The sequence below is a fragment of the Podarcis tiliguerta genome (genome assembly GCF_965153285.1).
Source record: "Podarcis tiliguerta genome assembly, chromosome: 3".
Taxonomy (NCBI): domain Eukaryota; kingdom Metazoa; phylum Chordata; class Lepidosauria; order Squamata; family Lacertidae; genus Podarcis; species Podarcis tiliguerta.
Genome location: NC_139536.1, coordinates 60,392,342 through 60,405,548, shown reverse-complemented (window position 1 = coordinate 60,405,548; position 13,207 = coordinate 60,392,342). Strand labels below are relative to the sequence as shown.

Genomic DNA, 13,207 nt, shown 5'->3' with positions numbered 1-13,207 from the left:
AGCACTTTTCTATATACACACAGCCTGTGGCCACTGGGGTCACATAACAGGGACACAGAAATTCACAGCATGGTGTGGGCAGATTGCTCTTTTGCCAGGTTGTTAGGGTTTTGTTTTGTTTTTGTAAACATGGAAAGTATGCATTCCAGAAATGAAGAGTGAGCTCTCATAAACTAAAAAAGAAAAAGAACAGGAGAAACTAGTATTCCTCAGTTGAGCCTCTGAAGGAGACAACAGTGTCTGCAGATTAAGATAATCTGTTTTATTGAGCATAGGAGGTGTTGCTTTTTGTCAGTGATGTCCTTGGCACTAGCCAATACACTCCTATGACACTACTTCAACTACATATCAGGAAGAGTGGGCAGGTAATCAAATATGCCAGTGATACATGTAATTATCGAAGTGATGGGAAATGAATTCCCCTATAGCAGATGCACTATCTAGGTGAAAGGGTTTAATCTCAGCATGTGAACACATTCTTGTGTGTGGGAAGGGTGGGGGTGATGTGGAGGGGGCAGGGCTGGCACACATGCATCTGTTCACCCTGTTTCCGCCCTCATGCATGCATGAGTCTCCTTGCTGTTAACTCCCGCACTTGAGAAACAAACATTTTCCAAAGTCTTGCAGTAAGTACCCAAGATTCTGATGGAGGTACTTCATGGTTACCTGCCCCAAGGAGAAGGAGCAAGAAACAGTGGGCCAGATCCAAATGCATTAACACTTTAAAAGTTCTTTACATGTGACTTGTTGCACCAGGTTGTGAACATCAGAACATAGACTTCCTAACCATCCACTCCACACTCTTCCCCCCATTTTTCTGTTTTCTTTTTACTACTTACCCCTGCCTAGTAATGTAGGTCAAAATAATGTGAGGAAATCAAGTCCTGTCATGTGTTGCAATAAATCTGTGTTCTGTTTTATTTATTTTTATTTTAAAATTTTATTTTATGGTTTAGTATTGCTTTTATTTTGAATTACATGTGGAGCTTAGGGCTTCTAAATGTCTTAATTTGGTTCTGCTTGGATGTCCATTTGATTTACGTCTGTTGTTCCTGAACCAGCAACTGATACACATGGGGAAATGTACTAATGGAACAACTTATCATGCAAAACTCTAGTCAGATTGGAACCAGAAAGTACTAATTTCAGAGTAATATTTTTTCTTTTTAAGCTTATGTTTTGAGAAATGCCTTTAAACATATTATGAGCCAGTCTTTATAAGAAATGTAACTTTAAAGATTGGTGCCTAAGTTTGCCTTTTCCTTCTTCCTCCTCCCCTCTTTTCCTTTTGTGCCATGTCTTTTAAATGGTAAGACTCTGGCTTTTTAAAAAAATAATAATAATAATCTGTAAGTCACCTTGGGAGCCTTTTTGGGAGAAGAATGGGATTTTTAAAAATTAAATAAATAAATATTGGTATTTAAAATGCATGTTAATTTCCCAGGAAAGATCCTTGTATTAGAAACGCCACAAATACAGTGGAACCTCTGGTTACGTAGAAAATTCGTTCTGGAGGTCCATTCTTAACCTGAAACTGTTCTTAACCTGAGACACCACTTTAGCTAATGGTGCCTCCCACTGCTGCCAGGCAATTTCTGTTCTCATCCTGAAGCAAAGTTCTTAACCCAAGGGACTATTTCTGGGTTAGTGGAGTCTGTAACCTGAAGCATATGTAACCTGAGTTACCACTGTATATGCTCTTGCTTGCAGATCTTCAGTGATAATTTTACACTATTTCACCCCAAATATTTTTAATTAAATAAAGATTAGACATTTCAAATCAGCTTAGAGGTACATGAAATCAATTGATATGTTCACTATTTTTGACGAAGTAATCAATGAGCAAGAGTCAAGAACTATAGGCGAGGACTACTAAAATTGTTTCCAGTATGTGCTTGTTTTGCTAACCAGATACAGATACAAATATGGATTTCCAGGGATATGGAAGTCTTGAATTACTCCATAAGAAGGAAATGACTCACATTTCTTGGACTCTGTCACTGTATTGTCAATTAGCTATTGCCCAATTTCCATTAACTTACATGAAACTTGCAAAAGACTTGATTCTTGTGAGTGTGCTGAAAACCCCGTTAGCATAAAGGATGTGTGTGTCTTAGGCTGTGTACACATTCTTGTTTACTCTGCATCCAGTGCTCCCTCTGCTATTCTGGGAAGCTGTGTACACACAATGTAACACAGAATACATACCTATTCTGTATCTATCCATACAAAATACCGATCTGTGAGTTTCCCCCCAAACCAAATTCAATCCAAATTGAGAAAAGGAATGACCTGTGTTTTAAGCTTATAAGGTGTATGCAGCCATATTATAGTTCACTGGCCGCTTCTTCCTCTCACCCTCCAAGAGAAGATCAGTGCATAGGAACAACAAATGTGTTGTGTACTGAAGTTCTCACCCTGGGCCAGCAAGGGACCTGTAGATAGTTCAGGTCCACATATGCAAATAAGGGATTGAAAGTGACATTCAGTGATTGGATAGTTACAGAAAGTTGTTACAGTTACGTTGTACTGGAGCTCTATATAAGCAGGCTGGCTGAACCCTTCAGTTCAGTTCTGTTCTGACCTGTGAATAAACAAGAGCAGTTTGGAGAATCGCTGTGTCGTCTGATATGTTCACTCATAACTTAACAAAATGTGCACAGATGGCTGTAGACTTCATTACTTTGACTTTTTTTTACTTTTAACTGGATGGCTAACCACAAGGAAATACAGACCCTGAGCTGAGAAAGGACCACCCCTCCCCCCAGGTATAGTAAACCCAGTTTACTATATCAAATTAAACTTGGCTTCGTAGACATTTTCCTTTGCTACCATTAATCTTGTGGCTTAATAAGGTATCTCAACATTCTCTTGGAAGAAAATGTGTCTCTAATCTTGGCTGAATAATCATGTTTTGCAGGAGATGCACGGCTGAGAGGTCAGACAGGGGTTCTCTCTGAGCGACGTGGTTCCTACCCATTCATAGACTTCCGCCTTCTCAACAGTAAGTGATCACTTATCGGAAAGTGGATTCGTGGGCAGAGGGTTTTTTAAAAAATGCATTATTTAACTTGTTATACCACAAAGAGTCTAATAATTATTATCAAAGTCATAAATTAAATTTCACATTCATAAATTATTTTTACCTTAGCTGTGGCATCAGGTGAAAACTGCTTGCTCAGTTCTGGATGTTCCCAGAGGCTGGAATTCATGGACAGATAAGAGAACCAGCCAATACACACTACCATGCCTGCTGTTGAAGAAATAAAATCGGAGGCATATATGGAAAATCTATTTAACCACATTTCCTTTTGTCCCACAGCTTCCCCCCCCAGGGAAAGCTGCTCTCTAGCACTCAATCAGAGCAAATGGCAACCAGGTTTTCTGTGGGTTGCCATTTCTTCCAGTTTAGAGCTAAAGAGTGGGTTTTCCCTGAGAAAAGAGTGGGGCAAGGGGGAGACTGCTTGGACCCATGCTTTCTAGGCACAGGACAAGCAGATGTGGTGGATGAGCCCTTAGAAAGTATCCTAGGGACTTTCCCCTCCGTCTTCCTTATGTGTCAAATAGGAAGCCAGACATACAAGCAAAGGGCTGTTATGTGATGAAGAATCCTGTACCTGCATAATGTGTGGGATCAGGTGTGCTATTTCCACTTGGGATTTCAGGTGGGGCTTGTTTTATTTGAGGCCTGGGAGTTTCCTAGAATGTGTAATCCTGAATTTTGCAACTCATGAAGATTTATGGTTTAGCTCAATGTTCCTTTCACTTGGTGGAATTTTTGCTTGTGGTATGGGCCACAATCAAGCCACAGTTAAGCACTCTAAAATCCTATTGAACATAACTTAAAATGCTTTCCTTCATCTGAACTGTTCCTTTAACCTGCATTTATTAATGAATCTGTAGAACATTTCAGCGTACAAACCATGTTGCAATTCTGTAAACCCCTCAATTCTCTCAAAGTTAGAGTTCTGATGTGTGTGTGTAATTAAACATGGCCATCTGTAGAAGAACAGGTAATTTGTATAGTATGAAGGGTAAATTTCACATTTATTTATAGCACTTCTGTTATCAGATGTTTATTGCATCCTTTCCCCCCATTTTACTGGAGTTTAGCCCAGCTTGGATTTCCAAACAGATTCTCCTGGTAAGGCAGCAATAATTTAATCCTCCGATTGACTAAGTTGCTCAGTGAATCACTGAACCAAATCTTTTCAGTGACTCATGTGTGGTGATTAAAATTGGCTTTCATTATCTTAGGATGCAATCTGTCAATGACTGATACAGCACATATTTCTTGATTGCCTTAATTAAGAACAAGAGGGAATTCCATGTGGTACAGTGGCGGGGGGGGGGGGGAGTGAATCCCAGAGAACTGGGGGGTGCTTTCCCTTGTTTGTTTGTTTGCTTGCTTGCTTGCTTATACCACCCTTCTTCCATAGATCTCAAGGAGGTTCATACAAATGCAAGATAAAAACACCAAATAAATAATAAAAGCAAGAACTAAAAATTCTTTGGGGAATTTGTTGTTAAGCACCTAAAACTGCAGCCCAAGAAAGGGACTATGAACCATATTAATATACTTCATTATTAATACCTTTAAGTGATTGATAATGAGACCTACATCTCTTATTGCTCATTAGGACAAATTACACAAGATTGTCCAGTGAAAGTCACTTTCATATCTAAAAATATTAACACTAGGATGCAGATTTCCTTTGACCAACAACTATACAAGTACAGTTAGTATTCTTGGGTTATATTTTCATTCTCAGAACTTTCTTCCTTAATAGAAGTTAGCTTGGGGCTTGGGGGAGACACCACTTGGAGATTTTGCTTCAAGCACCGAAATGTCTTTAGTTAACCCTGGCTCAAGTATAGTGAACTGTATACTTTGAACTTGACTTGTGGCTCATCTGTCTACTTTAGAGCACGCTCTCTCTCTCTTTCTCTTTCTCTCTCTCTCTCCCCCAAGTTTGGCAGAACAGACTACAGTAAGTCTGTAACCGCCAAGCATTTAACTTTATGCACTTAGCGATTAAAAAAAATAATTTGAAAGTGGGGAAGAAAGAGGGCAGACATCTGGGGGGGGGGGATATTTTGGACATCCCACCTGCCATTGAACCCAGTGCTTTGACTACTGTATATGCAGTTTTGGCTTTAGGTGTGATCACCAGAATGTAACCCCCATGAAAGTTGATACTGTGTTCCAAACCAATATCATAGTGTTCAAATGTAGTGTCTGGTGCACTCAGATACCAGTTTCTTGAAATCCCTGTCAGGCATTAATGCACAGCTGGAGAGGGGAAAGTGCCCTGGGGAAAGGCATTTTTCTCTGAGACATCCCCATGCTCATCATAGAAAGTTCAGCCTGTGTCAAACTGGTGTCTACCAAGATGGACTTAGTAAAGAATCAAACAGGCTGAAGGGCACTGCATATGTGACTTACAGGTTTTGAAAGCACAGAAATTGATACTGGTATCAGACCCATCTAGATGTGCCTTGAGATTTTTTTTAGCTCACCCACTCATGAACATCATAAAAAGATTATCCACAAAAACTCCAGAATACCTGTTTGGATTTTGTGTGTGTGTGTTCAAATCAAATACTAGTAAAATGGCATTTTATTTTCAAACCCAATAACATGAATCATTTCATTTGCTTAAGTTAGGCTGCAAGGCTGTGTATGCACCATCCATTTAAAGCTCATTTCTTTCCTCATGCCCAAATAGGATCCTGGATACTGTAGTATACAATTCCAAGATTCCTTAACAACTTACAGTTCTCAGGATTCTTTGGGAAATGAAATGTGCTTTAAAAGTATGGTGTAGAAGCAGTAAGTCTCATAAAATTTAATCAGGCTTACTTCTGATTAGACATATATTAAAGTATTTGATGATACTTTTAGCTAGAAGATACACAAGTAAAGCTGGAATACCATGAAACAGGACATAGTTATGGAATCCTCGTGTAGGATTCTTAAAGGACTTCAGTTATGGTGAAAATATCTATGTTTTTCAAATTCTCAGCAGCATTTTAATTAGTTGAAAGAATCTGACTAGTTACTTGGTCCTTTTTCATATATGGCTTACACTTACACACACACACACACACACACATATATATAGCGGTGAGTTGCTTAATTTGTTACCTGACCTTCTGTTCTAAGGAAAGGGTGTTCTGATGATAACATTGAGATTTTCCAGCTGACACAAGGAAGAGAGAGAACAAAGTGGATGAACTATTAAGATGATAAATGAAAAACAGGGTTTTCTGTTATTGCAGGTTATGTTCATTTTCCTTAAGGCGGAACGGGGGAAAGAATGGCTATTTCCTTTCACTTACTCTGTAATCAGCCATAATTTTACACTTTGAAATGTATCTTACTATAAAACTACAGATAAGATTTAGGAAGCTAGGTTAAGACACTCAATCTGAAAATTCCTTAGATGGTTGATTGTCAAATTTATTACTGCGACACAATGCAGTTCTATCATACAATTGCATTTGCAGAATGATTTGCTGCCCCTCTAGAGTCAGTGGAACAAACCTAAGCTTGCAGTACTTTACCTTAATCTGTTTGCAGATTCAGCAGTTAATGTACTGTCAGGTATCAACCAATTTGGCCAGTACAATGTTGCTAATTTTGATGGTTTCCCTACTGAATTTAGTAGGTTTTCTGTTCATTCAGTGGAATAAATTCCTGTCCAGTGGTTGACTAGAAACACAGTGGCTTCTCTAATAGTGGTCATTGGGTCTTTGTCTAATCTTCAGTGGAATTTCTGAACTGGATTGGACAGCTTGGAGCATACTTCTTGTTCAGAGAGGAAACTCACAAGCAGAGGCAACTGTTGACCAATAAACACAAGTTAGGCTGTATGCCTGCTTCCATTAACTCCACACCCAGCATGCTCCCACCAATGGACTGTGAACACAGAACATTAGCCACAATCACAATCCATATCTATCCTGTAGATTATTGGGAAATACTGCACTTTGATGCATTTCCCCCTATACCAGCTTCAGTCTGATTTGAAACTGTTAAGTCATATGATGAAGACATAAACACACCCTCTCCTCCACTTGTATGGACAGACAGTGGCTTGTTGAAGAGAGAGGTTTGGAAGAGATTGTTTTCTCTCTTGTAACAGAGAGGGAAGCAGGAGAAAGAAAAGAAAGAGAGGGGAGGAAGCAAAGGCTACTGGGAGCCTAGTAACTTCAACTACACTGGCAACTTGAGCTCAGGGCAGGCTAACCCTTTCATGCACTCAAGTCTGAGTCAGTAAATGAATATTACAACATAGGTGACTTTGAAATACATCAAACCATACTGATAAATACGAAAGTGGTTTGAAACACAGCCAGGGTAGAGATAACATCATTATATTTTAAGTCAGTAATATGCACACAGCCTCTGTTAGAAACAATTGATTGCAGATTCTTTGGGAACTGGTCTCTCAGACTGTCTGGATCAAGCCGCATCATTCCTGGCAGTCTGAGAGAGGGGGGGAGGCCAAACAAAGGGACAATAAGAGAAGATGTGTCTTTTTGAAGTCAGACCCAGTAAATGGCGGGTAGCTTATGATGAACACTGAAACATAACCAAGTTTGTCTTGGTTTGTTTGGGTGCCTCCATGTACGAGGCCCAAGACAATTGCCCCAACCTGAACATCGCCTGTGTAAGGTAAGTTAGGAGACATAAAAATATAATGAATTGTACATTATCATGGAGCATCTTGTACCAGATACCAACTGGTCATGTGTGTTTGGTCAGTGCCACCATTACATTATTTAAATATAACATGCATTTTTAAGGATATTTTTCACACTTCTGTTATGACTGCAGATGTTTCATTCTGTTTGAAATTTGGCTTTGTTTCTATCTTCCAGTGCTCCCCTCAGCATGGTTTACTCAGCATTCCCTAGAACATTGTTCTATCAAATATTCATGCTGGTTGCAAGTCCAAGGTGTTCTGAATCACATTGCTTTTTTGTTTTTCGCTGAAAAACCCACTTAAATAATTCACTCTATCCTTATATTTGTTTTTCCAGTAGAACATGTTAAAGCATCCATGCTTTGATGCTCCATATCTTTGACAGTTTATAATTTGTTTTCTTGTTGCCCTTGGGAGAGTAGAATATAGTGGCAGAAACATATCTGTTTGGAAGAGAAAACCCCACGGTCCTAGTACTTCTGCATTTTCAGCATAGTCAAAATCTGGCCTTCATTGAGTTCCTGCTTATTTGTTTAGTGAAGATCTTTGTACCTGTCATTTTTCCACAGATACCATTTACTCAGGGGAAATTGGAACAAAGAAAAAGGTAAAAAGACTGTTGAGCTTCCAGAGATACTTCCATGCATCCAGGCTACTGCGTGGAATCGTACCACAGGCTTCGCTGTACTTGCTGGATGAAGGCTACCTTGGGCAAGCAAGGGTAAGAGGCATCTCCAACAAACTCCCTACTAAAGACTTATTGTTCTAAATGTAACAAAGAGATCAGCTGAAGATTTGCTTGAGTTCAACATGAAGGAATGTTAGATATGTAGAATTGGATCCTGAGATAATTTAACATAAGGAAGTTCATGTTTCTCCCCCCCTCCTCCCCCTGTAAACACTTGCACCCCCTGAAATGCCTCTCCAGTGGGTCAGAAGCCTCTCCTGAACAATGTGTGGTAGGGTTTGGGGACTGCTGAGGGAGGGGAAATGACCCAAGTGTGTTGTAGCACACGGGTGGTCAACATGGTGCGGTCAATATGTTGTTGGTCTACAACTCTTATCAGCCCTAGCCAACATGGTCAATAGTTATGAATGTTGCAAGTTTTAGAACTCAAAAGTGTGTGACTCTGGGGGGCACCATGTTGGTTACCCTGATTCTACTATATCTTTAATCATCCTCATGGTCCCTTCCGACTCTGTGATTCTGTGAAAAGAAGCCATACCTTCAAGCAGAGCTGGCTCTGCCATTAGGCACACTGCTGTGGATGCTTCAAGCAGCAGTCCCATGGATGCCCCACTGACTCCACAGAAGCGCCACTGATTTCAGCTGTAATCGCGCAAGATTTGTGAGTGCGCAAGATCTTGATTGTTGTGGGTAAGATCTCACCCCAAACTGCAGAAGCAGAAGGGCATGCAAAGAAGGAGTGCCAGTGGCGCAACAGGTATGGGAACGGAAGGGCAGGGAAATGTGGCACCTCCTATTTTGCCTCAAGCGGCAAAACAGGATGCACTCCCCCTGCCTTCATGGTTTCTAAAACAGCACTGGACCAGGTGTTGCAGTGTAAATTAATACAGCAGAGAGCAGGCATTTCAGCAAACAAACTTTTCAAAAGGGTTAAAAGTAGGTTTCAGCAAAGCATACTTTCAACTAGAGGCAGCAATGCAGCAATGGATACCGGTTGCTGGAAACCACAGGAAGGAGCGTGTTCTTGTGCTGGAATCCTGCTTGTGGGTTTTCATGCAGGCCACAGTGGTTGGCCACTGTGAGACCAGGATTCTGGAGTTGATGGGTCATTGGCCTGATCCAGCAGGCTCTTCTCACATTCTTATGTCAGGAAGTTTCAACCAGTTGAGGTTTTGCAAATGTGTCCCTGTTTTTGTCTGAAATGTTGGAGGGTACAGAGTTGAGAAGCTCATTTCAGTCTTGGGCAAACCTTCAATTTCTCTTTCTAAACCACTTAGAGACGGTTCTAGCGTTAAGCAGTATGTAAAATATATATGAAATAAATAAATTTCTGAAGTCTGTGAAGCTGAAAGTGGAAAGCAGAAGCTGTGGTTTTTTAAGATGCTGGTTCTTTTTAGAGAAATATATTTAGAGCTATGCTAAGAACTTATTTCAAGGATATATATCTGCTTGGATGGAATGGGATAAAAAGAAAACAAGTTCAGCATAGCTAATTTTCTACGGTTTCTACGGGTGCTTCTAGAGAACCTGTTTATTGAGCATTCGTCCTGATTTGTTTGCAGGTAGATAAGATGGTCTTGCTGATTTTCTAAATTGATGTTAATTACACTACAGCCGGGATGTGAAACTATGGCCATCCAGATATTGTCAGACTCCAGCTCCCATCAAGGATGAAGAGAGCAATAGTCCAGAAATGAATGGAGGGCCATAGGTTCCCCAACCCCATTTTCTGAGTTCCTCCCTGCCCCCAATAATGTGAGTTCCAATAACGAGCTTTCCATATAAAAACCTAGTTTTGTTTACAGTGCTGTTTTCCCAACTGACAAATACTAAGCTATATGTAGGTGTCTTAGACTGCAATCTTATGCACAATCAGCCGAGAGTAAGGCTCATTTTGGGCTTGCTTCTGAGACTGGATTAGACATGTATAGGATGGCAGTGTTCGCTATGCAGGTTCCTCTCTAAAACTGGCTACATTTGAACTATTACTTAATTAAAACAAAGGTACTTACACTTTCAAATGTCATAAATGTACCAAAGAGTACAATTTTATGTACTAAATTATTTCTAATATATTTTTTTTCTTAAATTAGTATAATTATTTTAGGTTTATTATTAATTATTAAATCTAAATATTTATTGTTATCCTTGTTGTTGCTATTAAATATATCGCCTGCCCTTCACCCGGGACAGGTTACAACAAATTAAAATTCAAAATGCAGTTAAAACAGATTACAATCACAGGACCAGGGTGAGTCCTGAAAGCACATATCTCAGGTGTCAAAGGCCAGGGCAAACATAAGAAAGTAAATAATTTGTGAGCTCATATCCAGAGCACGTGAAAGGGGATGGTTACTTCTGAACATATATAGAGTGCATTTCCATTAACACTGTGCAAATTCAGCCCACTTCCACATCTCTTAAATGAGGGTGTGCAGTTTCTCAGAAACCATGAGCCCCATAATTTATAAAGTACATTTTAAAAGATTTCACGTAAATCTGTCAATACTTATTTTGTACATTCTGCCTTTTATTTTTATATTCCCAGTATATGCTATCCAAAGTGGGAATGTGGGATTTTGACATTTTCCTGTTTGACCGCTTGACAAATGGTAAGTTGCATAAAATACCTTTCAGAGAACATTGATTCTTAATCATTGCCTTTAGGTTTCTCCATCATCCTTAAATCTTTTATTGCCATAGTTTTTACCTATGTCTCAGTTTTCCTAAATGAAGGGAAGGGTTTAGAAGTGTGCATAGCTGCAGTCACATCATGTGTTGCAGAATCTGTTCCATACGGAATCTGGTGGCATGTGCAAACTTCTGAAAAAATGTGATCCATTTTCAAGAGCCCAGTTTCTAGCTCCCATGGTTGTGGGAAAAGGCTGACAATATATGTATGCTGAAGAGATGTCAAAAGGCAGTAAAGATTTGGCTATTGACACCATTATTCCTGGCATCCTTGAAGCATAGAAATACTCATTTCCCTCAATCGCCTAGATCTTGGTTTTTTTTAAAAAACAACACAAAAAACATATCCAGACCATTTTCTGCTATAACCCAGAATTTGTCTTGCAAATAATTTAAGAAAACTACAATGCAATTTTCCTGGGAATTGTTTTTCAATGTTATTTGGTTGAGAGAAAAAAATATGCTATTATCTCCTCCTAGCTCTTGAAGCAGAGCAATTTAAATAGCAACCATTCATTTTAGTTTCCAGAATTTGCAGAACTTTTAGACATGTAGGAGGATATTCAGTGCTAGTTCTACTCAGCGTAGACCCATTTACATTAATGGACACTACTGACTTTGATTCATTAATTTTAACGGGTTTACTCTGAGAAGGCTGTGGTTGAAGACAACCCCTTGGAATTTTGAATGTGAATACAAAACAGTCCACCACACCAAACTATTTGCAAAAAAAATGCTATCTATCCTACAGGCACATTGTGGGACCACAAGCCAGTACTGCCACCAGCAGTCTCACTGTCTTTAACTGGAGATGGTAGGATATGAACAGGGGATCTTGTTTGGGCAAGCCATTTAGATTACCCACCAAGCTATGCCCCCTCCAGTCCTATGGCCCTTATTTTGGGGGACGCTTCTGAAAATACCATTACGAGAGGGATTTTCTTGCCATTGGGGTAACTATGCGTTAACATAACTGAGAAGCAGAAGGAAGGTTTTCAGGCTTATGGAGCCTGCATTTCTGGGTCCCCAGCAAAGCCATTATGAATTATAGAAGGCTGCATTCTAGTGAAATCACCCTCAGGGCCCTTCCAACTCTACAATTTTATGATTCTAATAACTTGCATATCCATGGACAGCTCTAGCGGCGCAAGACAGTAACACAATTAACAAGGCTGCTAAATACAGTGATACCTTGGGTTATAGACGCTTCAGGTTACAGACTCCGCTAACCCAGAAATAATACCTCAGGTTAAGAACTTTGCTTCAGGATGAGAACAGAAATCGCATGGCGGTGGTGCAGCGGCAGTGGGAGGCCCCATTAGCTAAAACGGACCTCCAGAACGAATTAAGTTCTTAACCCGAGGTACCACTGTATGGGTTTTTTTCATCCAGTTAATGTACATCTCTCTGTTCCCTCAGGAAACAGCCTTGTAACCTTGCTGTGCCACCTCTTCAATGTACATGGGCTTATCCACCATTTTCAGTTAGACATGGTTACATTACACAGATTCTTAGGTAAGTACTTCTTCCCTCTCTCTAGTAAAATAATAATAATAATAATAATTATATATATATATATATATATATATATATATATATATATATATATATATTATTTATACCCTGCCCATCTGGCTGAGTTTCCCCAACCACTCTGGGCGGCTCCCAATTGAGTGTTTAAAACAATACAGCATTAAATATTAAAAACTTCTCTAAACAGGGCTGCCTTCAGATGTATTTTAAAAATAGGATAGCTGCTTATTTCCTTGACATCTGATGGGAGGGCGTTCCACAGGGCGGGCGCCACCACCGAGAAGACCCTCTGCTTGGTATAATATGTTCTTCTTTAGTGTGGGTTAGTGTGACATTTCCTTTATCAGTCTTTGGTAAGTTGAAATTGAACAGTTACATGGGAGGCTCAGCTTCAGCAGCAAACCTGCACAATGCTCATTTCTTATGATAATGGGAATGGGGAGAGCTGTAAAGTTGGAAAGTTGACCCATTCCAGAACTGGAATAAACATATTATCTAGGGAATCTAAAAATGCTAAGTTGTTGTTGTTTTTAAGTGATAATCCAGATTCAGAATATCTGGTCTCTGTTTGCCTTAGTGCAGG

At 39.7% G+C, this 13,207-nt stretch overlaps 1 protein-coding gene across 5 annotated transcripts in view; it reads left to right on the top strand.

The window, feature by feature from the left end:
• Positions 1 to 13,207, top strand: part of PDE7B (phosphodiesterase 7B) — a 162,583-nt gene that overhangs the window by 125,244 nt on the left and 24,132 nt on the right. For all 5 annotated transcript variants that reach the window (XR_014509847.1, XM_083435043.1, XM_083435044.1 and 2 more), the window contains 4 exons: positions 2,921 to 3,004; positions 8,282 to 8,433; positions 10,949 to 11,012; positions 12,511 to 12,606. Coding sequence is in view for 4 of the 5 variants with exons in the window: in XM_083435043.1 (XP_083291169.1) it covers positions 2,921 to 3,004; positions 8,282 to 8,433; positions 10,949 to 11,012; positions 12,511 to 12,606 (396 nt within the window). In the remaining variant the exon portion in view is untranslated. The remainder of the gene's footprint in view (positions 1 to 2,920; positions 3,005 to 8,281; positions 8,434 to 10,948; positions 11,013 to 12,510; positions 12,607 to 13,207) is intronic.